Source organism: Chiloscyllium plagiosum, chromosome 31 (genome assembly GCF_004010195.1).
Source record: "Chiloscyllium plagiosum isolate BGI_BamShark_2017 chromosome 31, ASM401019v2, whole genome shotgun sequence".
Taxonomy (NCBI): Eukaryota; Metazoa; Chordata; class Chondrichthyes; order Orectolobiformes; family Hemiscylliidae; genus Chiloscyllium; species Chiloscyllium plagiosum.
Genome location: NC_057740.1, coordinates 6,058,649 through 6,085,434, shown reverse-complemented (window position 1 = coordinate 6,085,434; position 26,786 = coordinate 6,058,649). Strand labels below are relative to the sequence as shown.

General features: G+C 41.7%; 1 protein-coding gene across 3 annotated transcripts; it reads right to left on the bottom strand.

Moving 5' to 3' along the window:
* Nucleotides 1-4,141: 4,141 nt before the first annotated feature.
* On the bottom strand, nucleotides 4,142-25,039 carry LOC122565183 (procathepsin L-like). Of its 3 annotated transcripts, none has more exons than XM_043720890.1 (8): nucleotides 24,988-25,039; nucleotides 20,461-20,589; nucleotides 17,208-17,330; nucleotides 11,991-12,149; nucleotides 11,239-11,463; nucleotides 8,412-8,580; nucleotides 5,132-5,249; nucleotides 4,142-4,531 (listed from the first exon to the last, which is right to left on the bottom strand). In XM_043720890.1, exons 1-8 carry the CDS (start codon nucleotides 25,024-25,026, stop codon nucleotides 4,432-4,434), a joined length of 1,062 nt encoding a protein of 353 aa, XP_043576825.1. In that variant the 5' UTR covers nucleotides 25,027-25,039; the 3' UTR covers nucleotides 4,142-4,431. The 3 variants fall into 3 exon arrangements, with proteins under 3 accessions (XP_043576825.1, XP_043576826.1, XP_043576827.1); XM_043720891.1 differs by having other exon boundaries at nucleotides 20,461-20,606; nucleotides 24,988-25,034; XM_043720892.1 differs by lacking the exons at nucleotides 20,461-20,589; nucleotides 24,988-25,039 and adding an exon at nucleotides 18,734-18,877.
* Nucleotides 25,040-26,786: the final 1,747 nt, after the last annotated feature.

The following is a 26,786-nucleotide window of genomic DNA, read 5'->3' as shown; positions in this document are numbered from 1 at the left end:
ATGGGACTAGACTAATTTAGGATGTCTGCTCGCCATGAATGAGTTCAACCGAAGGGTCTGTTTCTATGCTGTGTACCTCTGTGACTCTAAATCCAATGAGTAAGAAGTATATATCAGTCCAATGATCCAATCTGACTGACCGACTGCTACATCAGTCCAATGATCCAATCTGACTGACCGACTGATCAATCAGTCCAATGATTCAATCTGACTGACCGACTGATATATCAGTCCAATGACCCAATCTGACTGACTGATATATCTGTCCAATGATCACCTGACAGGCCCAGACCAATCTCTACAAGCTGCTGGTTAGGAATTACCATTTTAATCAAGAAGCATTTAAACTCAGTGAGGTGTCAAGAAATTTGCACCTATCCAGTGTATTCAAAAGGAACAGGTACCCAATGAACACAGTCTACCGATTTCTCAGCAGCAAACCCAAACAAGCAGATACAACATGTCCACAAACCCTAGCCACTCTCCCCTGCACCAAAGACATCTTAGAAATGACTGCCAGACTACTCAGACCCCTTGGCATCAAGGAAGCCCACAAACCCGCCAACACACTAAAAAAGCAGCTAATGAACTTGAAAGACCCTATACAGACAACAAGCAAAACTAATGTAATTTACAAAATACCTTGCAAGACTGTAACAGACACTACATTGGACAAACAGACAGAAAAATAGCCACCAGGATACATGAACATCAACTAGCCACAAAAAGACATGAACCGTTCTCTTTACATACAGATGAGGAAGGACACCACTTTGACTGGGACATCACATCCATCCCAGGCCAAGCCAAACAGAGACATGCACGAGAATTCCTAGAAGCATAGCATTCCAACCAGACCTCTATCAACAAACACATTGAGTTAGATCCCATCTATCACCCCCTGAGAAAAAGAACAGGAAATGACATCACCAACCCAAGGAAACCTAAGCACATAAATAGAAAGCTGGCCATACCACCAGTGCTTTAACCGGAGGCTCACTGATGATGTTACCTAGTATGGTGATGAGACATCTGAAAACAAACCTTCCAGCTCAGCGAGCAAACCTACCATCCAGAAATCTATATCTCTTGTTTCGCTGACACTTGCATGATAAATGTAACTAGTTATATAATTCCCCATATGGCATGGGAAAAACTTGCAAAACCTCCTTTGAAAACACCTACTAAACCCCACAGCCTCTACCACTGAGAAAGACAAAGGGAGGTATTGGATGGATCCAGAGCATAGAGACTGTGTGATTGGAGAAGGTGACTTACTGTCACATTCCCAAGGACAATGGGAATTTGGTATGCTTTCCTTTATTGGTCAGAGCATTGAGTATATGAGTTAGGAGGTCATGTTGCAGCTGTACAGGATATTGGAATATTGCATGCAATTCTGGTCTCCTTCCTATCGGAAAGATGTTGTGAAACTTGAAAGCATTCAGAAAAGATTTACAAGGATGTTGCCAGGGTTGGAGGATTTGAGCTATAGGGAGAGGCTGACCAGGCTGGGGCTGTTTTCCCTGGAGCATCGGAGGCTGAGGGGTGACCTTATAGAGGTTTACAAAATTATGAGGGGCATGGATGGGGTAAATAGGCAAAGTCTTTTCCCTGGGATGGGGGAGTCCAAGACTAGAGGGCATAGGTTTAGGGTAAGAGGAGAAAGATATAAAAGAGACCTAAGAGGCAACTCTTTCACAGAGAGGGTGGTATGTGTATGGAGTGAGCTGCCAGAGGAAGTGGTGGAGGCTGGTACAATTGCAACATTTAAGAGGCATCTGGATGGGTATGTGAATAGGAAGGGTTTGGAGAAATATGGGCCGCTGGCAGGTGGGACTAGATTGGGTTGGGATAGCTGGTTGGCATGGACGATTTGGACCGAAGGGTCTGTTTCCATGCTGTACACCTCTATGACTATGACAATCTGGGATAGGCAATAATGCTCATATATCTTGAATAAACTTCTAAAGATCTTACATCTAATCCCAATCACCCATCATCTTGATGACCAGCACGTGTTCTTGGTCAGTATTAAAATTCTTGCAATTATTTTCAAAACTCCCCACAACTCTACGCTCCTTATCTCTGTAGCTTTGTATAGCCCACACCCACTGAATTATCCTCCACCTCTGCCCTTTTGAAAATTCCTCTTTCCTCATCTCGCTCCAACTGCCTTGGAGCTGAGCGATCGAGATGTTGTCCCTCATTCTCTCCATCTCTTTATCATTCTCTTCCCCTTTTGGTTTCTTCTCCTTTAAGAAACCTCTTACAACCAGCCTCTTTGATCCTAATTGTACCCAATATGGCTTCATGTCAAATGTTATTCGATAACATTCCTGTTGCAGCATAGAGTCATACAGATATACAGCACAGGACCAGATCCTTCGGTCCAACACGTCCATGCTGCCCAGATTTCCGAACCTAATCTAATCCCATTTGCCAGCACTTGGCCCATATCCTTCTAAACCCTTCCTTTTTATATACCCATCTAGATGCCCTTTACATGCTGTAATTGTACCAACCTCCACCACTTCCTCTGGCAGCTCATTCCATACACGTACCACCCTCTATGTGAAAACGTTGCCCCGTAGGTCTCTTTTATGTCTTTCCCCTCTCGCCCTGAACGTATGTGGCAACATGAAGGATGTCTTACCCAAATTGAAGGCGATGCATAAATAAAAGTTGTTGGAGAAAACAGCGTAGTGATGGTGCTGTGGCTCTAAGAGGTTATTTTGTCCTGGTTCTTTTTGAAGAGAGGTTGTAAGGCAGAGGCACAGAGCAGCCAAACAAAACCACTGGAGGAAACAGCTTGTGAGGCCTTGGGTTTTTTTTTAAAGTCAGAGCAATAGAGGCAGCCTGACTGGGTGTCGCCACCTCTCACAGACCAGGATTCCCAGGTTTTTTTAGATTTTTGGTTTAGCTTTAAGCAGTTGTTGATGTGGGCTTGAGGAAGTAGAAGCTATCTTTTCCTTCTCTCTTGGTTATAGCTAGAAGCTGGGGGCTCACTCTGCTGCTGGATTGCCTGAGGGACAAGTCTGCTTTTCTGAATTTGCCTTTTTGCTCAGGGTGTGTGTTTATAGGATGTTACTATATTGGAACAGTTCATTTGTAACAGTTAATGTATCTGTTATTCTGTTAATTTTTTCCATTCGAGTTAAGTTATTCTAAATTCCTCTTTCTTTGGTTGTACTTCAACTATAATGTTTAAATAAATTGTATTTTGCTTAATGTCAAGTAATTGGACCAGTTGCATTACATCAGGAACACAGCAAGTCACATATGCTCTTAAAGTAAGAAAACATTAGGGTCTAGGCTACCTTCTTAAAACAGTTTGTGGGGGTCTGGTCTCTTCCATAACACATAGCGTAAGTAGTCTAGAACTGACTGGTGTACAATTATTATGCCTATCTCCAATGGAGCATCAAGCCATTTTTTAATAACTGCTGTAAGATATTGTGCTCTTTGTTTCCCTTTTACATCTTTAATTTCCATATGTATTGAGAGATCACACATGACACGGTGGGCGGCACGGTGGCACAGTGGTTAGCACTGCTGCCTCGCAGCGCCAGAGACCCAGGTTCAATTCCCGACTCAGGCGACTGACTGTGTGGAGTTTGCACGTTCTCCCCGTGTCTGCGTGGGTTTCCTCCGGGTGCTCCGGTTTCCTCCCACAGTCACAAAGATGTGCAGGTTAGGTGAATTGGTCATACTAAATTGCCCGTAGTGTTAGGTAAGGGGTAAATGTAGGGGTATGGGTGGGTTTCGCTTCGGCGGGTCGGTGTGGACTTGTTGGGCCGAAGGGCCTGTTTCCACACTGTAATCTAATCTAATCTAATCTAATCTAAAAAAGAACTGCAATTTATTTACTGGATATTGTTTCTGGTTGGGCCAATGTGTAGAAAGATTCCCAGGATCGGATATCAACTGAACCTCCAATCTTACCAGGTAATTCTATGTTTTAACAGTGTGTAAATTACCCAGGAGTGCCAATGAAAAGCATTTTATTTTGTTGTGACTGTAAGCAATTACTGCACTGGCATTCAGACCAGAAATCATGTGCCATTTCTACAGATCTTTGCCACAAGCCCTTCAGTATCAACTTCAAGGCTAAAAGTAACTTTGATGCTTAATTTAGACGTTTACAGTCCAATATAGCAAGTTTTATTCAATAAAAAACTGAAAGAACTGCAGATGCTGTAAATCAGAAAGAAAAACAGAAATTGCTAGAAAAGCTCAGCAGGTCTGGCAGCATTTGTGGAGAAACAGATCCATTCTGAGGAAGGATCACTCGATCCGAAATGTTAAGTCTGAGTTCCCTCAGTTTCCTGTTACCACTGATACGATGGTGAGTTATGTCTTGTAGCAACTTCCGAATCTGGTCATGATTGTATCAAACCCAGCCATGACTGGGACTGCCTGACATTGCCATTACACCAGAGGATAAACTGCAAAACTGGCAATGCCACATTGATTCTTCATGTCTTTAGCGAGAAGCATGTACCCGTTGATGCCCCAATTCTTTCCCCAGCTGGAGAAACAAAAACAAATTTGCGTTAAATTACTGCATTGTCCTTGTATTCAGGCTAATGGCTCCTTACAGCAATAAGACCAAGTGAAAAATCTCACTGTACATTCCTAGGAGTTGAGTTTGGGAGAGGTCCAATGTGATAAATCTGATCTCTTGATCGAATGTTAGACCCAATCATCCGACCTTTTAAAAAGTCTGTTATCAGATAAATTATTTGAATGATTTAAGCTTTTAAATTGTAGTTTATCTAAATAGGAAGAAGGCACAAATAGTACAATTCACGTTACGTTTCCACTGAAGTGGAAATCCATTGGCTTTCCTACACTGGGTGAAAATTTTACCCGTCCATGCACTCTATCACTAATACCATCTCAAAACAAGTACTGTACGCGCAGCCCTCTCACAAGGAGATCCAAAGGAAAAGATTTAAGGTTTTCCCTCCCCAGGGTAATGAATACTTGATTCACTAGTCAGTCCAACATGAGTATAGACCCAATTGATTTTTTTTACATGGTTGGTGAGCACTCTGATTTTTGAGCCTAATTCTGAAATAGAAGCCCTCAGGACAGAGAGTATTGGAATATATTGTGTGGGAAGTACCTGTTTTTAATAATCCAATAATTCTGTGCAGTTTCTCCTTGACCATGAGTTCCATATCCCACGATCAGCACTGCATGATTCACCTTGGTAGTGCTGCACTTGTTATCGTGATAAATCCCTGTATGGAAATAAGTTTAACGAGATGAAGAGCCTGCAATAAATGTACCTGGGAGACTCTATACCTTATCTCTGATTACTTTCCCTTGAAAATCAAGTTTGGCTCTTTTTGTCAGACTGGACCATGTGCAATACAGCACACGGGATGGCCACCACATGCCTGTGAAGATTAGAGTGATGCTGGAAAAGCACAGCAGGTCAGGCAGCATCCGAGAAGCAGGAATATCGACGTTTTGGGCAAAAGCATTCCTGATGAAGGGCTTTTGCCCGAAATGTCGATATTCCTGCTCCTGGGATGCTGCCTGACATTCTGTGCTTTTCCAGCACCACTCTAATCTAGACTCTAGTCTCCAGCATCTGCAGGACTCACTTCTGCCACCACATGCCTGTGCCTACTGTATGGTAGACATATCCCGGAAAATCCTATTCCCTTGCTTTTTCCACAAAGCACCGTGACATTTTCTTTCCTTCAAATATTTTACATATATAATACATTTTTCAATTATTCACAGTTATTTATGATGCTACTTCCATCACTTTTTCAGCCAGTGCATTCCAGGCCATAACAAGACGCTGTATAGGAAATAATATTTCATCGGGCCATCTCTGGATCTCTAGCCAGTTACCTCAAGTCTGTGTCCTCTAGTTGTCAATCATTTTTTTCATAATTTCTCCTGACTCACTCTATCAATGTTTATGAATTTGAACACCTTTTTCAGACCTCCTCTTAATTTCCTCTACTTCAGAGACTGTCCATTTTTCCAGTCATTTTCCATAACCTTCTTTGCTCCCGGGCTGAGAACTTCCCTCGAAAGGCTGACGTTTATTAATTGTCCCTGTTGCCCTTGAGAAGGAGGTGGTGAGCTGCCAAATCGACCTGCTGGAATCTAGACTCGTCCCACAGTGTTGCTGGGACTGTGAAGGAGCAGCGAAATGGTTCCCAAACAAAATGATGTAAATTTAGAGGGGAATTTGCAAGTTCTCCTTTATCTGCTGCCTTTGCTCTTCTGGGGGTTAAAGGTCACAAATTTGGAATGTGTTGCCAAAGGAGCTTTGGTGAATCGTTGCTGTGCATCTTATTGATGGTTACCCCACAGACACCATGTGTCAATACTGCTAGAGTGGTGAATGTTTAAGGCGGTGAATGGTCAGGTGATATCAAATGGGCTGCTTTTTTTCTGGATGGAGACAATTTTATTGAGTGTTGGAGCAGATTCAAATGGGTCAAGAGAAATCACTCTCATCTAACATCACGATGGCTCAGTGGTTAGCACTGCTGCCTCACAGTGCCAGGGACCTGGTTTCGATTCTAACCTCGGGTGATTGTGTGGAGTTTGCACATTTTCCCCGTGTCTGTGTGGGTTTCCTGCGGATGCTCTGATTAGATTAGATTAGATTAGATTACAGTGTGGAAACAGGCCCTTCGGCCCAACAAGTCCACACCGACCCGCCGAAGCGAAACTGACCCATACCCCTACATTTACCCCTTACCTAACACTATGGGCAATTTAGTACGGCCAATTCACTCTGGTTTCCTCCCACAGTGCAAGGATGTGCAGGTCAGGTGAATTGGCCATGCTAAATTGCCCATAGTGTTAGGTGCATCAGTCAGAGGGAAATGGGTCTGGGTGGGTTACTCTTTAGAGGGTGGATGTGGACTTGTTGGGCCAAATGGCCTGTTTTCACACTGTAGAGAATCTAATCTACAAATAGGCTCTTCTGAATGGACTATAATGTGCTCTGCAACTAAGTTATCCTGGCAGAACCTGAATTATACATTGATGAACAAATTATTGTGAATAAGTATCACTCGGTTGCACTGATGACACCTTCCATCACTTCGCTAATGGGTTTATAATTGACCAGATTGGATCTGCTCTGTATTTTTATGGACATACCTGAACAGTTTACCATTTATTGGGCCAGAACAGCTTGGTTAAGGATTTGACTCATTCTGGAGCATCTGTCTTTACACCTGGCATGTTATTCCTGCTTGTTATCTTTCCTGTGTCTACTGAACTCAGCTGTTTCTTTGATATCAAAGCAAATTAAGTGAGTTGCCTGAAGATTGGCAGAGATAATATTGGGAATATCACAAGGAGCCCCAAACTAATCATGTATTCAGTTTTCCCAAATGAAGATAGTTGTGCACTCTTCAATCTTCTTTTCTATATTGTGACGGGATTGATTGTCACTGAGGATGGACATGTTTGTGGAGTTTCCTCTAGTTGTTTAATTGTAAGCACTATTTGTGACACTAATCAGATCCATTTGTTGTGAGATGGCCCAGCTCAGACTGTGGCATACCATGTTTAACCTGCAGGTAGTCCTGTGTTGGTGATACAGCTAGCATTCCCTCATGCACTCCTCAGTGACTCACATGGGACCCCTGTCTTGATGGTAATGTTCAGGTGAGGGAGCAGTTTGCATGGAATACAATTCTGTAGCCAACTGCATTTTGATGGATGCCCAGATATCACCTGAATTCCATTTATCATGATGGTAGTTCCACAGAATGCAATGAACGATATCATCAATGTGGAAATAAGATTTTATCTTCACAATATGTTGTATGGTGGTTACTCCTTTTAGAACTGTCATAAACTGATAAATCTGCAGCAGGTAAATTGGTGAGGACAAGATCAAGGTTTCTTTTCCTGCTCGCAGATTCTTTCACTATTTACCACAAGCCCAGTCTGGTAGATATAACCTTCAGGATTTAGCCAGTTCAGTCAGTAGTGCTGTTATTAAGCCATTCTTAATGTGTTCCTTTTCTGCCCTAAGTATCTCTTTCAACTATGCAAATTATGATGCACTGATGACTGGCAAGACGTTTCCTTGCCCAAGTTTGACCTATTCCCGTGATTAAAATTAATGTTCAGGACTCAAAGGGTTACCCTTGACTGAATGTATACCACAGTGCCACAAATGAGCTCTGGCAGTGGAAATGATATAGCACTGAAAGTAGCCATTTAGCCCAGAAGGCCAATATCAGATCTTTGGGAGAGCTGTCCAATTCATCTCATCCCTTGACTCTTTTCCCCATAGTCCTGTAAACCTCTGCCTGACCTTGTAAGTTTAACAAGGCACAAGTGGGTACCATGGTGTGCACACAACGTCCCTCTTTATGTGTAATCACAGAATTACTTTGTGTAGGCCTTACCTGATTGATAGAACTGGAAGGATAGTTGAGCTGCATCAACTCCAACTGATATGGGTCCAACTGAAGCCACTGCCATTGCTAATGCAGGCTCACTTCCCTGGCGAATGGTTTTGTACCCAGTACAGTTAGCAACACTGTGCAGGGGATTGTACCTACAAGACTGCTTATCCTATAACATAGAGAATAAAATTAACAGCCTGTAGTGTATCCTGACATTTTGATTTGAGCAGACTCTCTAGAGCTAATGCCTCCAGATATTTCAGACAACAAAGACAGCAACAACAGTAACTAATTTTAAAACTAACTCTAATATGCAAATCACTTTGAAACAGTTTCACAAATGTGTGCAGATCGTCCAATGGGAGGTTAAACGGTGGTGGTCAAAGAGATGGATTTTAAGGTGGGTCAAAGACAGTGAGAGTGTCAGGAAAGCACAGGGGCTTAGAGGAGTAACTGAAGAGAATCAGACACAGGGAGCTGAAAGTACAGTGCCCAGTAATGGAGCAAAGACAGCAAAGGATTAGGAATATGAATAGGGGAGATGGTGGCACAACAGTAATGTCAATGGACTGGTAATCCAGAATATAATGTTCTGAGGACATGATGGATATAATTTACCATGGTAGATGGTAAATTTGAATCCAATACATATCTGGAGAAAAAGGTAAAGTAATGGCAATCATGTAACCACTGCTGATTATTGTAATGTGTTTTAGGAAAGGAAGTTTGTTTTCCTTAACCAGTCTGGCCTTTATGTAACTCCAGAGATACTGCAACGTAGCTGTCTCTTAACTGCCCGTCTGGGCAACTCGAGATGGGCAATAAATGTTGGCCTACCCAGCATCGCCCACGTCCGTGAACAGATAAAATACAAGTATTTGCAGCTCTGGTAGATTTGCAATATTGTATGATTAATGAATTCACCATAGGATTACATTTAATCACCTACAAAAGCTGAGATGTGCCCATGTTGTTTTTAAAAATTCTCAGAAAGACATGATGGATCAATGGTTAGCAATGCTGCCTCACAGCACCAGGGATCCAGGTTTGATTCCAGCGTCGATGTGGGTTTCCACCGGGTGCTCCAGATTTGACCCACTGAGCAAAGATGTGCAAGTTAGGTGGTTTGGCAATGCTAACCTGCCCATAGTGTTCAGGGATGTATTGGTTAGGTGCATTAGCCATGGGAAATTCAGGGTTACTGTGATAGGGTGAGGGATGGGCCTGGGTGGGACACTCTTCAGAGGGTCAGTATGGACTTGTTAGGCCGAATGGCCTGTTTCCACATGGTGGAGATTCCATTCCCCACTTCCAAAGCGGAGCTGGGTGGCCACTTCGGGAAGCCTTGCAGAGACAATCGTACAGAGCCCATATCTAGTCTGGACCAAGTGAGGATGGCACATTTTCTTCCCAAAAAGACAAATCAACCAGTTCAGTTTTTATTACAGTCTGGCAGTTTTCTGTGAACTTTCACCAAAACTAGCTTTTTAATTGCCAGATGTTTAAAAAGATGGATTGAAATTCCCAAAAAACTTTGGTGGGACTTGAACTCATCGTATGTTGCCCAAACCTCAAGATTACTTATCCAGTAACTGAGCCATTAAACATATATTCAAGTGTGCTCCACCAACTAATTTAATGATACCTTATGATGAATTGGTTATTTGGGGTGGGGGAAGACGGAAAACTGGGGAAAGAAACCATTTCAATTATTTTCTCATTCTGAATGAGAACTGTACCCAGCGTGGAACTCAGGGTATGTCTGAACAAGGTGGGCGGCACGGTGGCACAGTGATTAACACTGCTGCCTCACAGTGCCGGAGACCCGGGTTCAATTCCCGCCTCAGGCGACTGACTGTGTGGAGTTTGCACGTTCTCCCCGTGTCTGCGTGGGTTTCCTCCGGGTGCTCCGGTTTCCTCCCACAGTCCAAAGATGTGCAGGTCAGGTGAATTGGCCATGCTAAATTGCCCGTAGTGTTAGGTAAGGGGTAAATGTAGGGGTATGGGTGGGTTGCGCTTCGGGGGGGCGGTGTGGACTTGTTGGGCCGAAGGGCCTGTTTCCATACTGTAATGTAATCTAATCTAGTAATCTAAGGTCAGCTGGAAGAAGAGGTTACAAGTATATCTTGTTTTACTAATTGGGAACAGTTGGAGCAGGAGATGTAGAAAGATATACAAGAAACTTTAAAGTGGGATGTGGGAGGACAGATTTTTTCTTTAGTTGGAAAATCATCAACTTTAAATTGTTGCTGAGGTTGAGAAGAGGTTTGCAGAAATGTTGAAGGATTGAGTGCTAGCTAGAACTAACATTGTGAGAAAAAAGTAACTCAGTGTTTGAAGTACTGTAAGAGACATGGCCACTTAGAGTGAACAAGGAAATCGGATTAGGTTTGGTCTGCTCTAGCCAAGAGCTGGTACAGATAGTCCCCTCTCTGTGCTGTTACCTGTTTGGTTCTATTGTTACTGTCAGGCAAACCTCCCCATGACAGGAGCATTTGTTAAGTTTGAAATGTGAGAAGAATCTCTGTTTCCCCCATCAGCTCCATGCACCCCGAGCACGTGCAGGTATTAGCAAGCTAACATGGTACAATTGATATGATCTGGTTGTAAGTGAGCAGTAGGATATTAGGATTATAGGGAGCGATATTGAAATAGAGCAGTATCTTACTTACAAGTAAGACACTGACGGAAACTGTAATGAAACATGTTAAAGCTTAAAAAAGTTATTGTTATTGGTGGAATAAATTATTGGAATAGCTTTCCTATATTACTGACTGATATAATTATTAATGTGGATGCACAGATAATAAACAATGAAAGATCTTACTGTTGCGGTGTAAGGGTAGGAAGTTTCGTTTTCTATTCCACCATTGCTCTGTATATACTTAAAGGCTTCTTCCACCAGTCCACCACTGCATCCTTTGTTACCATGTTGTCTGGAACAGTCGACGAGATTCTGTTCACTCAGTGAGATGAGTTTATTTGTCTTCCTGTAGATCTGTCCCTCCAAAGATCCAGTTGCACTAAATGCCCAGCACGAGCCACAGTGACCCTGATAATGTAGTAAACAAGGTCACCCTCTGTTTTATTTAGTTACAGATCCATTTAAACCATGATTCAATATTAATGTGATTCAATTTTGTATCGTAATAACAATAAGCCACAATTATTTCAAGAAATACTCCTCACCTATCACAATGCTGGCAGAACAGTAACACAATATGTCAATGAACAAAGAGACCATAATGGATTCCAACAAGGAACTAGCAGGAGTTTTGGGAATTGGAGTAATCAGGAATGCATCAAGCATATACTATAGCTAGATTAGCTGAATGGACCAGAGGTCTTTTGCCTGAAAGTACAATTTTAAATTCACTGCTTGGAAGCAGTGTGACTTAAATAAAATTTCCAATGAGATAGAAGTGTACATAAATAACAGGAACAGTTTACTTTTTTGAAAAGAAAGCTCTGACATGAGAACATCCAACTCTATTCAAAATATCTTACAGTATGACTGGGCTTTGATTCAATTAACCCAGTTGGATCTGAAAAACTCTCTTTAAAGATACTTATTTTCACCTGATTCTTCACTTCTGTGACATATCCATGTCTACGCCAATCAATGGTCTGAGGAATATCTATATCGTCATGCTGGTGGAGTGGCTCTTCACTGGGAGCTGGGCTCTGTGGGTTTCTTTGAATTAATCCATTCATGATTTGGTTGAATTCCTCACTGGTCTGAAGAGTAAAAGTAAAATAATGAGGATACTCTTTCTATTTCCATGCTTATTTCAAAGAAAGGATAACTTACATTTAGATAGCATCTTTTGCAGCATTGCAGTGTTCAAAAGGTTTTTTTTATAACCAATGAAATACAGTAGAATTGTAATCACTGTTGTAATTTAGGAATCAAATTCCATCAAGCTCCCACAAACAGCCATGCAATGACGGCCAGATCATTTGTGTTTAGTGAGATTTGTTGACAAATATTGGCCAAGACAATACTGAGGACTCGACTGCTCATCTTTGAAATGGTGCTATAGGATCTTTTAGGTCCACTCAAGACAGGTTAGTTTCTGGTTAACACTCCATCCAAAGGACAGCACCTCCAACAGTGCAGCACTCCCTGACTCGAACACTGCCCTACCAATGTTATTCTCCTAAACAGCCCAGAAACCACTTTGCAAAGGTGATAGAAGCAACAAATTAATCAAATGATTATCAGATTACAGGAGGCCATTCAACTGTTTGTGTCCAAAAAGCTAGTCCTCTTTCCCTTTCTCTCTTTTCAGAATTGCCCAGTTTCTTTTTGAAATCTATTATTGAATCTCTCTCCACTATGATCTCAGGCAAGTGCATTCCAGATTCTAATCACTCATCACACACCCCTCATAAACAAAACATTTTTCTTAATGTCACCTGTGGTTCCTTTGCCAACCTCTTCAATGGGTCCTCCGGTCCTTCACCTTTCTATCCAATAGGGAACAGTTTCTCTCTATCTCCTCATCATTTACAGTAATTGTCTCAAATCCTTCTCTGAAGCAAATCATCCCAGCCTCATCAATGTATCCTCATAACTGAATCCTCTCATTCCCAGAATCATTTCTGCAAACCTTTGCAGCGTTTCCTTTCTAAAGCACAGTCCCTAAAACCGGGCACCAGTCATTTCTTACTATGATGGACGATGCTCCTTGTTTGCTACAAGCTTCACGCTTGTGACTGTCAGTCAGACTGTAACCATTATTGAGTTTTGGGGATGAATGGGATGCTTCATTTAAAAGCTTTGGATACACATGGAATATTGCCTCAGCAGCATTGCAGACTGAGGGCCACTTTCAGCAGCAGATACACAGAGAGCCCATATGACACCTATAAGGAGATTGATACAACCACTGAAGTTTCAAAAGTGAGTTTCCAGGATATTGCCCCAAAACCATCAATCAGTGTTAGCATTGTGACTCTGGAGTTTGTTGAGAACTCCATATACTTTGGTTCAACTGTCATCAGCAATCGCTTGATGCTGTCAGGAAGACATACATTTACATAGTGCCTTATTTCAACCTGGTCATTAAAAAAGCTGCAACACCAAGCTAATAAAGAGAAACTGGAATGACAACAAACTGACTGAGGACACCAAAATGTGAGTCTGGCAAGCCTCAGTCCTCAGCACTTCTCGAAAGGTAGTGTGACATAGACACATACCATCGGGCTTAACAAAAGGAGGAGCAGTCTGCACCTTCACTGTTGCAGACATTTCTTTGGCATCTCTTCGCAGAACAAGGTCACACACCCAACAGTTCTGGAGTGAGCTAATTCTATCAGCATTCATTGTTAAGTTAAAAACAACAGCACTGGCTCACCTACTCACACTAAATGGTCATCTACCTAGGGACCTTGCGTAAGGTGAGTTGGCCATAGGTTCAAGACCTGATGGATTCCCATTCACCTGCTACAAGGGGAGCAAGGAGATGACAGTGCAGAGCCAGCTGCGAGTGAATCATTGACAGCTTTGAGCTCTGGGGAGCCACTGGAGAGGAAGGGAAAGCTCAGTTTCCTGAGCTGAAGGCACAAAGCAAATAGAAGCCAGGGAATCCTGCACCTTCTCAGCCTCATCTTTGGGACCAATTGTGATAGAGACTGCCATCCTTGCACTAGGCCCCTGATTCACATTTGGTAATACTTCACACAAGCCCTTCCTGAAGAAGGGCTTATGCCCGAAACGTCGATTCTCCTGTTCCCTGGATGCTGCCTGACCTGCTGCGCTTTTCCAGCAACACATTTCCAGCTTCACACAAGGTTGACAACTAAAGCACAAGATGTTGTTTCATGCTCATTGGAGGATTGGAAATTAGTGGGCATAGTTTAAATAAAGGGCCGCTTAAAAATGGAGAAGAGGAGGAACTTCTTCTCTTTAAGAGTCAGAGTCTTTGGGATTCTCTACCCCAGACAGCAGTGAAGACTGTATTACAGAATATATTCAGGGTTGAGTGAGATGGATTTTTGATTTAGCAGTAAGATGGAGTTCAGGCCGTGAGTAGATCATCAATGATCTTACTGAATAGTGATCCAAGATCAATGTGACAAATGACCCACTCCTGTTCCTCATTGTTATTGTCTTATGTAAAAGCTGTCAGAGAAATCACTGTATACTGAACTCAGGCAATATTTCAAGATTATGGGGAATATGACATTGTTGTCCTTCTGAAAGGCAGTGTCGGACCAACGTCGTTAGGGTAACCCTTCATAGCCATTGAAACTTCATATGTACCCTGATTCCATCCCATGTTGGGTTTGATCATTAGCATCAATTAGAGGGAAGTTCAGCTTGATTCAGAGGAACCATTCTAGCTGACTACTAAAGAAAGAATTTTGCCTGCATTTATGTAATCAACAGATCAACAAAGCCCCAGGTAAGGCTAGAGGTTATAAAAATAATAAAAAGACAAGACTTTGTCACATTTGAAACAAATGTACTGGCACAAATAGAAATAAATAATTACAATCTGATACCCATTGCAAAGGCATGGTTACAGGATACCATAGAAACATAGAAAATAAAACCAGAATTAGACCATTTAGCCCTTTGAGCGTGCTCCACCACTCAACAGGATCATGGCTGATCAACTCACTACCCTGTTCCCAGTTTCTCCCCAAACCCTTTGATCCCTTTAACCCTACGAACTATACCTAACTCCACCTTGAAAACATTCAATGTTTTGGCCTCAGCTGCTTCCTGTGGCAGAGAATTCTACAGGCTCACCAATCTCTGAAGATTTCTCCTTATCTCAACCCTAAATGGCCCATCCTGTGTCCAGAAACTGTTAGATGGGTTCGAGACCTCCGTCTCATTGGGAACATCATTCGTGCATTTACCCTATTGTGGTGTAAAATTCCAAGCAGTGGAATGTGGTGAAACGGTTAAAAATTATGTCCCAATACATGTGTGAATCATAATGTAATTTAGGTTTCTATAAGAGCCCCCTCCCCATTCTTCTGAACTCCAGTGAATAAACTCCTCACTAATCCAATCTCTCTCCATATGTCAGTCCTGCCATCCCAAGAATTTGTTGTACTCCCTCCATTGCCAGAACATCATTCCTCAGATAAGGAGATCAAAACTAGACACAAAATTCCAGGTGTGATCTCACCAAGACCCTGTACAATCCGGATCTGAATATTGAAGGGTACATGATATTTCAGAAGGGCAGAAAAGTTGAAAGCACGGCTTTATTAAATAATGACAGAATAAATGCAATAGAGAGATGGATGCCTATGTTCAGGAAACCAGCATATAGAAGCTGTTTGGGGAGAGATGAGAAATGATAAAAGCAAAAAGTCACTTATGTGAGTGGTGTCGAGGTCCCCTAGCAGTAAGCACGATTAGGTGGAGCATAAAGGAAGAAACAATGGTAGCCTGTCAGAAAGACAAGGTGATAATCAAGGAAATTTAATCTACACGTAGATTGGATAAATCAATTGGTTTGTAGTAACCAATATGAGAAAGTCCTAGAACACTTTCAGTGTAGAGTCTTTGAATAGCATATTTCTGAGCTAAACAGACAGCAGGCTATACTAGACCTGGTATTGTACAATGAGACAGGATTAATTAATGGTTTCATAGTGAAAGCGCCCCAGGTAGTAGCAACCATAACATCATTGAATTTTAAATTCACTTTGAGCAAGAGTCCAAGACTACCATTTTGAACTATAGGAGAATATACAACAAGGAGTTGTTGTTTAAAAAAAAGTCACCCATTTAAGACAGAGTTGAGTTATTTTTTTACTGACGGTTGGCCACATGTGTTTAGAACTCTCTTCGTCAAAAGGTAGTGGAAGCAGAGTTGTTGAATATTTCGAAGGCTAGGGTGGATAGATTATTAATTAGCACGGGGGTGGTACATTCACCTCAGAGGTTACTGGGGATAAATGGGTGAGGGGAGGTAGGTGAAGTAATCAGATCAAACTTGATCTTATGGAATGGTGGAACTGGCTCAGGGGGCCAAATGACTTATTTCTGCACGTCTTTTGTATGTTTGTATGTAATATTTAATCAATCCCTTCACATATGAATTGAGCTCAGTGGTTAGCACTGTTACCTTACAGCGCCAGAGACCCGGGTTCCCTGGGCGATTGTCTGTGTGGAGTTTGCACATTCTCCCTGTATCTGTGTGGGTTTCTTCTGGATGCTCTGGTTTCCTCCCATAATCCAAAGATGTGCAGGTTAGGTGAATTGGCCATGCTAAATTGCCCACAGTGTCCAGGGATACATCGGCTAGGTGGGTTAGCCTTGGGAAACACAGGGTTTCAGGTTGAGGGTATGGGGGGTGGGTCCGAAAAAGATGCTCTCTCGGGCATTGGTGTGGACTCAATGGGCCGAATGGCCTGCTTCCACACTGTAAGGATTCTATCCCAACCTATGAATGGCATTGAAGTATATTCCTGTTGTTTAGATAATAACAAAAGCTGTTTTGAGGAAATGTATTCTGCACAAAAAAAGTCCCCCCAAACAAAATAAACAAATGACTGAGTAGCTACTTTGCTTTCGATGGTGCTCCTTGACAGAAGAATGTTGACCATGTCACTGGAAGAACTTCCCGTTCTTCCTTGAGAAATGCCGTGGAATGGATTGAGCGGGTGACTGGGTTTATGGCCTCATCTAAAAATTAGACCCTTGCAGTTCCCGAGTGGGCTTGAGCTCACAAGCCTCTGTATGAAACACTGCTACAAGCTCGATCGCACTGTCACTGAAGGTCGGGTGAGAGTGACGGAAATATCTGCTTTGGATTTGATACTGACCATATCACCAAAGTGATTCATCTCCATACGAAATGTGTGATTGCCCATCGAATACTCCAGGTTATGTTGATTGATTTGTTGCAGATTCTTCTCCCATGTTATTCTCCTCCAATGTTCTTCATTCTAAATATAAAAGCACAAGAAAAACCATTGCACTTTCATAACCTAAGACTCCTGGAAACTTGACCAGGATAATCGATCTGACACAGCACAGGAACAACTGGGAGTGATCAGAAACTAGCCGTCTGGTTAAAGTATTCAGAGTGCAGCTGAATTGTTAGTTTGAAATAACTTGGTAAAATGAGTAAATGGAAATTTACTAAAGATGTGTTACAGCTGCCAGCTGTATAATGGATAGTGAGGGCTTTCGGTACCACAACTATGGAGAAACCCTTCCTGTTAGAGGACCCACAGTAACAGACTGTTTAATGCCTCAATCTGCACTGCTGTTCAATTTGTGACCTAACTCCATAAACACTGCCTCCCTCAATAACATGTTAAAACAAAATCTACCAATCTAAGAGTTAAAATTAACGATTGACTTAGCATTAATTTTTATGTGCGGAAGAGAATTCCAAACTTCTATCACCTTTTATTAAAAGGGTTCCCTTATTTGACTCTTGAGATAGGCACTAACATTTAAACTATGCCCCTTTAATCTAGTCTTCTAACTAAACAAATATTCTCTATCTCTATCTACCCTGTCAGTTCCTTGAAATATCTGATATCTTTCTGGTAATCTATACTGCACTTCCTCCACAGCCGTTATATGTTTCCTGAACTTTGATGTTCAAAAATGCTCAGGTTTTGTATAGCTGTTGGATAGCTTCACTCCCTTGCATTCTAGCCCTCTATACTCAAGCTAGTTTTGAGATTTCAATCTTCTATGTAAAGGCCGTTCTGCTATAACGTGTGTTTCGTTAACACAAATTCACTATAACTTGATTGATGAATTTGGGACACTATTTCTGAAGCGTGAACTTTTAAAATGTACGTTGACTGTAACACAATTACATTGCCAACACTTTAAGCGCTGTTTCTAAAGCACAATTTTTCTATAACATGGGGTTTCACAAGAACACAACCATCGCATTTTAGAAGAACTTCCTGTACCTGGACCCTTGAGTATTTGTGGATGTTCAAAATGTCAGCACTGTTAGGCAGCAGTTCTAACCACTGAGCCATCATAGCATCCAATTGATGAGCTAAGGGATGAGGAAATGCTGGGGCCTGTTACAGACTCAAAACATTCTTATATCGAAAGCCCCAGACCATAATTTTACAATTTGCTTCGGTAAGTGTACAGTGAAAATTACCCGGAGTAAGATAGCTACGTTGACTACTAGATTTTAAAACAGACAAAAATTTATTCACAAAATTACATAATGAAACACAAAGAACAGAATAAAGAACCCTGAGAGAACTCAGCCTATCCAACTGACTTAATTATGCTGTTCCGAATATACACAACAGTCCCAATAAGCAAACTCCCTGTAAAACCCAGTAGAAATGGAACACATGCTTACGGGTTAAAGTTGAAGGGCAGACAAGAGAGAGAGTTCCCACATAGCTCCAGGTTGAACTTCCAAGTTCACGACTGAACTAAAACTGCTCAACTCAGCTAGAGAGCTGACCACTCCCCATTCACTTTACAGGTCACTTTTAAAACATTCTAGGAGAAAGTGAGAACTGCAGATGCTGGAGATCAGAGCTGAAAATGTGTTGCTGGAAAAGCGCAGCAGGTCAGGCAGCAAACAAGGAACAGGAAGAATTGACGTTTCGGGCATGACTTCCTGAAGAAGGGCTCATGCCCAAAACGTCGATTCTCCTGCTTCTTGGATGTTGCCTGACCTGCTGCGCTTTTAAAACATGATCACTTTGGCATAAAGTCTCATCTGTTTACATATAAACAAATCTCAAAATCCTTTTCATCTCTGTACCAAACTATTCTGATTGGAGCTCGGCCTGGTTTATTACTCCTCTGAAAAAAATCAAGGATAGAGTCTCCTTGAGCCAAGGAACAGCTTTTAGAAAAAAATGGACTAGCTTTGTAACAGACTTATTTTTGTCTAAAATTAATGGCTATATCTTTGCCTGCATTGAAATCCATTTGCCTATTCACTCAATCTATTAATATCTTTCTGCTTTTACTCTTCCATTTATACTATGTGCAGTCTATCTTGGTATCAGTGGTAAACATGAAGATGTTGCTTTGATTAGATTAGATTACTTGCAGTGTGGAAACAGGCCCTTCAGCCTAACAAGTCCACACCGACCCACCGAAGCGCAACCCACCCAGACCCATTCCCCTGCCTTCTAGTTTGTTTATAAATATGTTGATTAATTAGGTTCCTAAGACAATGCCAATGTGCATACTTGCCAGGTGTCAAATTATCTTGTTTCTTGAAATTTTCTCGAGAACTACTTCTATTTTCAGGATTACTTTACATTCTTGCTAACCCCTTGAATAAGAGAGATGCTGGGCAAAGATTCCAATACCTAAGTGTTATTTTTCAAGCTATTTCCAAGAAGCTGTCCTACCAAGGTCACTTTTCTCATGCATTCATTTAGCATTGTCCTTATTAACAGTGAGCGACCTTCCCACACAATTCAGCAGTCAGCTGAGGTGAAAGGAGCCCGCACTGATCATTCCCCAGGCAAGGTATTTGAACACCAGCTGCACGCCATTTTTAATGCTGCAAGCCAGGAATTGCCTTTCTTCATCTACTGATGCAACATTTTTCTCTGGAGGTGTTCCAAAAAGGGAATCTGTAATTCCGCTTTACAGAGAAGGACCTGGAGGTGCTGGCAGAGTAATGGAGGGCCAAACTCTTTACCGTGCACTGACACGAAGGCCACAGCACCAGATCGAACCAGCCAGCACCAAGGTAGCAGCCCAGACCATCTGTATCATCTGTCCAAGGATGTGCAGGCAAGGTAGATTAGCCATGGGAAATGCAGGGTTACAGAGATAGGGTAAGGGGTGGGTCCATTTGGGATGCTGTTTAGAGGGCCAGTGTGGACTTGTTGGGCTGAATGGCCTACTTCCACACTGTAGGGATTCCATGATTCTATGATCTGTCTCATCTTCTGCATCACTCCATGCATTCCAATGATGGAATAGAAAGTGTTTGAAATCTATAATATTTTGCTGACAAGCTGAGGTTTTCATTTTATTTTACCAAAGAAGAACACAAATCAAATATTGATTCCTTTTCCAACTTGGGTGCCTCCTGTGTTTTCTGTTTCTTACCTTTTCATACTGTTTCCCATGAAATAATGTCCACTTTATCCAACTTTCATCCAATGCAGGGTCAAAGGTGAATGAGGAGACTTCAGCCGGAATCCAAGTCATCAGAACCAGAAAGATCTTCATCATTGGCTATGGAAGAGGTGATTTTGCTTTCAGACATTATTAAGGTCAATCATTATTCCTAAGCAGTCTAGTACTTTTATGTTTATTCAAACCAATTCCACTGTCTCCCTGATTCTAAGGCTCATCCATTATATTTATTGTAAAGATATGAGCTAAGTCATTAACATCCTGTTAACTCACTCAGAGTGAACAAGGCCACATTATAGTCAGTGGTCTTAAAGCTGAAGGCCTGGCAATTACAATCAGAGATACTGGACAGACCAGAATTAGAGGAGCACAGATATTTTGGAGGATTGTGGGCACTGAGCAGATTTCAGAAGATGTAGTGATTGTAACAAGGTCAACCAGGTGGATCTCATAGGATATGAGCTCCCAGATTGGTCCACTCAGGAAGCCCTTGCTGACAGATATATACAGGAGTGTCAGAGATTCTGTTCAGTCTGAGAGCTGGCTCTGACGGAGCTAGATCAGTGTCAAGGACTCTCCATGTGTGAATAAAGGGTGACTTGGTGATGGGATAGTGGTCTCTGTGGGTTAGAACAGAGGAGAGAAATTGTTGAGTGATCAGAAAAGATCAGAAATAAATATTGAGTCATGTAATGGGGAAACTGCACTTGATTAAGGACAGGGCTAATGGTTGAATGGGACTTTGTGTGTGTAAGGACTTGGGCACCAGGTTTTTGATTCACTGTCAGTTAGACAGTCTGACCACTCGTGCTGTGGAATAGTCACATCTCCAGGTAATATTCAATTTCAGAGCTTTGAGCTTATGATGTTTCACTCTGAAATTGTATAGAACACCTTCATTTGATTGTGCATTCCACTTCAAGCAAAACCATGGCATAAAACCTAACAGTTTAAGCCTTTGGTTATTTGACTTGATATCTCTCCAGGTGGCTCAGTTTGCATATTATGATGCTCTTATAAAACCCCATGACATAAATTTACTTTGTAGCTATGTTTGGAAACTTTAACAAGTGTCTGTTAATGAGTCAAATAGTGAACTGATCCAAAAGAGAAAACCACTAAACTACCAGACTCTTATGGCTTTTACAAAATTCTTTGTCAGGATGTGACATTTGCTGGTTAGGTAGAATTTACGAACCATTCTTGAGAAGGTGATTATAAGATGGAATTGTTTGGAGTTGTGACGCTAAAGATGGTAAGTTTGAAGGAAGATTGAAGTGAAACACCCTTGGGTAATTACAGCACCAGGATGGCATAAGTGAGCTCTCGTCATTCTGCACAAATAAACCAATGCACTTACAGGTCGCGTAAGGTCAATGAAAGGAGGCAGTTTGCAACTTTGACCTTTGCCCTGCTTTGCAGTGGGTGGAATAACAATAGTTGTGGGTTTGGTGACATTTACAATGTAATCAGATCATTTTCCATGAAGTGGCGTTTTCGTGTCAGTCATGTTTCTATTGAGAAATCTAAAAGGTCCAAAGCAAAGCATTGAATAGAAATTGAAGAAAACAGGAGAAACCCAAGTGAATCAAGAAAACAATAGATGTTTCCCTGGTTGAGGTTGAAGTGTTGGTAAATTAGATGAACAATGGAAGGTTGAGAAAGAAGGAAAGAGAATATTTGAAAACACATTACGGGTAATGAAGTGTATTGACCGTTTTGATGTTGGAGAATATGGGAACAAATTTGTGCAAAGTCCAACAAACAGAGAAAGTTTTAATCAGCAACATAATCAAGGCTTGTGGGGAAAAGAACAGGAAAGTAGAGTCGAGGATCATCAGAAAATCAATGAACTGTGGATACTGGCAATCAGAAATTGCTGGAGAAACTCAGCAGGTCCGGCACTATTTGTGGAGCGAAAGCAGACTTATCGTTTTGGGTCCATGCCAGCTGTGGTCTCATTGAATGGGAGAGCAGAGTCAATGGGTTGAATGGCCTACCTACTACTTCTCTTGTATCTTATGGCCTTACAGAAGCAAGGCAAGTGACCAGATGAAATGTTTTTATGTGATAATGGTACCCATTTCTACTAAGCCACCTCCTCTACTCTTTTTTAAGATATTGCTGTAGAGTATTTTACACCAGATTCAGAGTCAGAAAGGGCGCAGCTTTAGCATTTTACCCAGGAGGCAGCATATCTGACAATGCAATATTCCCTAAAGTGTCAGCTACATTCTACAAATGAGGCTTGAATCCTCAACATTTTGTCTCAGAGGTAAGGCACGGTGGCTCAGTGGTATGCATTGTTGCCTCGCAATGCCAGGGACCCAGGTTCGATTCCAACCTTGGGTGACTGTGTAGAGTTTGCACATTTGCCCCATGTCTGTGTGGGTACCCTCCAGGTGCTCTGGTTTCCTCCCACAGTCCAAAGTTGGGTAGATTGGCCATGTTAAAGTGTCCAGGGATGTGCTGGCCAGGTGGACCAGCAATGGTGAATGCAGGGATAGGATGGATCTGGGTGGGATGCTCTTCAGGGGAATAGTTTGGACTGGATGGGCTAAATGCTAACAATATAAGAGTGTTTATACTCAGAATGAGCTCACACGTAAGAGAAATAAAGGTTTTCTGTATTGTCTTCATCTGTACCTACTTTTAACCAGCTTTCTTTGGGAGTGAAAACAGGGAGAAAAGCTACTCTTTAAAACCAAACCCAATAGCAACGTGGGACTATCAAAGATTTCCTCACAGACAGCTGAGCCTTTAGAAGAGCAAAGTAATACATACATAAATTTCTTTAAACAGCGCACAGATATTTCATAGAGTTGTGGAGCTGGTGAAGGTTACAGAGATAAAAAGGATGAAGTCTTGAAGGGATTTGAAAAGAAGAATGAGAGTTTTAAAATCTCTGGCAGAAACCAAGGTGGGTCAGCAAGTGCAGGAGTAGTGCAGGAATGAGACTTTGGGTGAGTAACGACATGGCTAACAGAGTTTAGGATGACCTCAGGTTTATAATTTGTGAATCTGCCAGGAATGTGAAAGCACAGAGGTAATGAAGGTGTGAGGTTTACTAGCAGATGGGTTCAGGCAGCATGCAGTAAGGATAGCAGCCTTCAATATGGAGCAGCTTTACAGTGAGAGGTTTAACTGGAGGCTAATGACAAAGTTTGAAAACTATCTGGTTCAGCCTCAGACGCAGAGAGGAATGGAATCGGGATTAAGGAGTAGGATTTGTTGGGATTGAAGACAATGGCATCGACCTTCTCCAAATTTGATCATTGAAAATTCTTCCTCATCCGGTCCTTAACGTCAGACAAGCAGAGTGATAAACTGGCCTATAAAGAAGATGGCTAACCAATGTTCAAAGGATTCAAACATAATTGTTAATCAATCCATTAATCCAGGTTAGGTTTGGTCACTTTATCAGGGATAAAACTACTTTTGATCATCTCTCCAGGCCATGATTCAAAACTATTTGAAGTTATCCTGAAAAAATTTTTTTTATCCTTGTTTAATTATTTTGCCAACTAATGACAAATAGGTTTACCGCGTTATGATCTATTTGTTAAACATGAAACTAAACATGTTGACATTCAGACTTAATTAACACATACCACTACTTTTGTTTCTTGGAAACCATCATTCTATGCTTATTCATTGACATTTGTCTACTATAGCTTACATTCTGTACCTTAATTGCAGACGCTAGTTCACAAAAAACCACTTTAAACCCTATGTTCACTACTTCCACACACGCAACCACACAAACACACACTCTGTCACTCTCTCTCCCACACACGCACGCACACATACAGATAAGTCTATGGGGTGAATTTGCAGATTTGTATTTGCAGATACATTTTATTTTGTTCAAAAAGCACACAGTCTGTAGACAGTCAGTCCATGTGACATTTTATAAATTCCTACTTTGGAAATAGAACTAGTCTGACTCAAGATTGGAATACAGACAGACACTCACTCACATCTTTAATACATTCTAATTGCTGAGATGTCATTTTTAAAATATAAAACCTTAAGTTATTTTGGAAATGTGACTTGAAAGAAGTCCTGGGATTTATTTATTAATGAATTGAAACCTGCAACACCATTCAAAATGATGAAAGACTTAACAGCAATCTAGGTTTGTTCAATACATCGCATCATTTGTATGACACTTTAATCTTCCACTGTAAATTCTGCATGCTATGATTCTGCCCCACTAGCTACCTGATAAGGAGCAGTGCTCTGAAAGCTTGTACTTCCAAATAAACCTGTTGGACTATAACCTGGTGTTGTGTGATTTTTATCTCTGTCCACCACAGTCCAACACCGGCACCTCCACATCATATTTAGAAAGAACTAAAATAAACACAAGTTACAGCAACCTAAAACTCCAAACTTTATCTCAAAGGCCTTTATCTTGGAGAAGGATAGATCACAAAAGACAAAATAAATTTAACTCAGAAGTATAGAGAGAGAAGCAGAAATATTATAACCAACCTTGCTATGATCTTGTCTCTTGTGTACCACAACCCACATTGCATTACACTTCCTGAAGCTTTATAGATATCTTTATCTAACTGGTAAAATGACTAATTAAGTTGCTGGTGTTAATTCAGCATCACTGCCTTCTCATGCACATTGCTACATTCTACACAGTTTACAAGTTTCAAAGCCCCATTTCATATGTGCCTGCAGTTATTAAATCAAAAATGCCACTTCAGTTCATTTATGCTTTGTCTGTTTGTGCCTATTTGCAGTAGTCACTAAGATAAGTGCAAACAGTGCTGAGGGCTGCAATGCTTTCCTATTCTGCACTCAAAAACCACAGCAGTAAGATACAGCCCAGGTATGTACCAATGACACCATCAACTCGTTTAACTCTGTGGCAGCTCCATTACCAATGGATCTAAATACATTAGTAACTCTCTTTTTCACCTTATGACATTTGGAGCACCCCAGGCATCAGAAGAGCATTGAGGTAGTTACCCAGGTCAGAATGCCTTTAGGAAATACTTTGTATCCATGGGTTAAAGAGAAGACAGTCAGTCAGTGCACCCCATCCACCCTCACTAACCACCAGTCTGTGCTGGAAGCTGGAAGTCTGAGGATATGAAATAAGAATTTGCTGGACATCAGTGGTGGCCACAGATGAAAACAGGCATCCGTTTGTCTGCTTTATAGAATCCCCACAATGTGGAAACAGGCCCTTCAGCACAACAAGTCCACACTGAAGTCCACACAAGACCCTCTGAAGAGTAACCAACCCTGACCCATTCCCTTACCCTATATTTACCCCTGACTAATGCACCTAACCTACACATCCCTGAACACTATGCGCAATTTAGTATGACCAAACCACCCAACCTGCACATCTTTGGACAGTGGGAGGAAGCCAGAGCACTAGGAGGAAACCCATTTCGATGCAGGAAGAATGTGCAGACTCCACACAGACAGTCACCCAAGGCAGGAATCGAACCTGGGTCCCTAGCACTGTGAGGCAGCAGTGCTAACCACCGTTGCCGCCTGTGCTTTAGAATCCATAGATTGTTAGCTTATGGAGGCTGCCCTTCAAGAGGTTCTTAATAATAAGCAACAGGGCTTCATGTGGTGTTATGAGCCTATGTTTTGCAGTTACAACAATGAAAGGTTCTACTTATAGCACTGCAAGTGCTCCCAGTAGTATTTCTGTCTTTGGTTCAAGTGTGACTCCAGGACTTCAAGAGCATGTAAGCTCTGTTAACAATGTGGTTTAACAACGTGCAAAGCTTTCAAACGTGCCTGTGCTAGGCAATAAGAGCAGGAGAGTTTTGTGATCATCCACAACTGCATTAGCTGCAGAGCAACAGCCTGCCCCCTTTGATAGGCTCGGTGCACAAGTTCTTTACAAGTACTATGTGGCAAATGTCCTTCTCACTTTACGAGATTCCAGGGGAAGGCTTATTCAACACCAACAATATCAATTGCATGTTCCTTAGACCATCATATCAGCACTTTCGATCTCTGTACACCGACTCCACTGCAGACATCCATGCTTCATTGTAAACTGCACATATCTGACCATTTTCTGCATTCCTGCAAGGATGTTAGGAATAGGTTTCCACACCAGTTTTGTCAATTTCAGAATTTACTGTCGGTTATGAAGTGATGGTGCTCAGTGCTGATCTTCAAGAATGTTGGCCACAAATAACTAGTGATCCCTTTGATATGTTTATCACTCTTACTGATATTAGTTTGATTCTAGTGCAAAGTCCTGACATCCAGCAACACTGATACGGACGATCAAGACTTCCTGAACA

Bases quoted from the DNA above. Each gene is read 5' to 3' on its own strand.
- LOC122565183 (XM_043720890.1), bottom strand. From the start codon at position 25,026: ATGTGGGTTGTGGTACACAAGAGACAAGATCATAGCAAG. The intron at 20,590-24,987 runs GTTGGTTATAAT...CCTCTTCCATAG, and splicing joins AGAGACAAGATCATAGCAAG to CCAATGATGAAGATCTTTCT. The intron at 11,464-11,990 runs GTGAAAATAAGT...CTACATTATCAG, and splicing joins TCACAGAAGTGAAGAATCAG to GGTCACTGTGGCTCGTGCTG.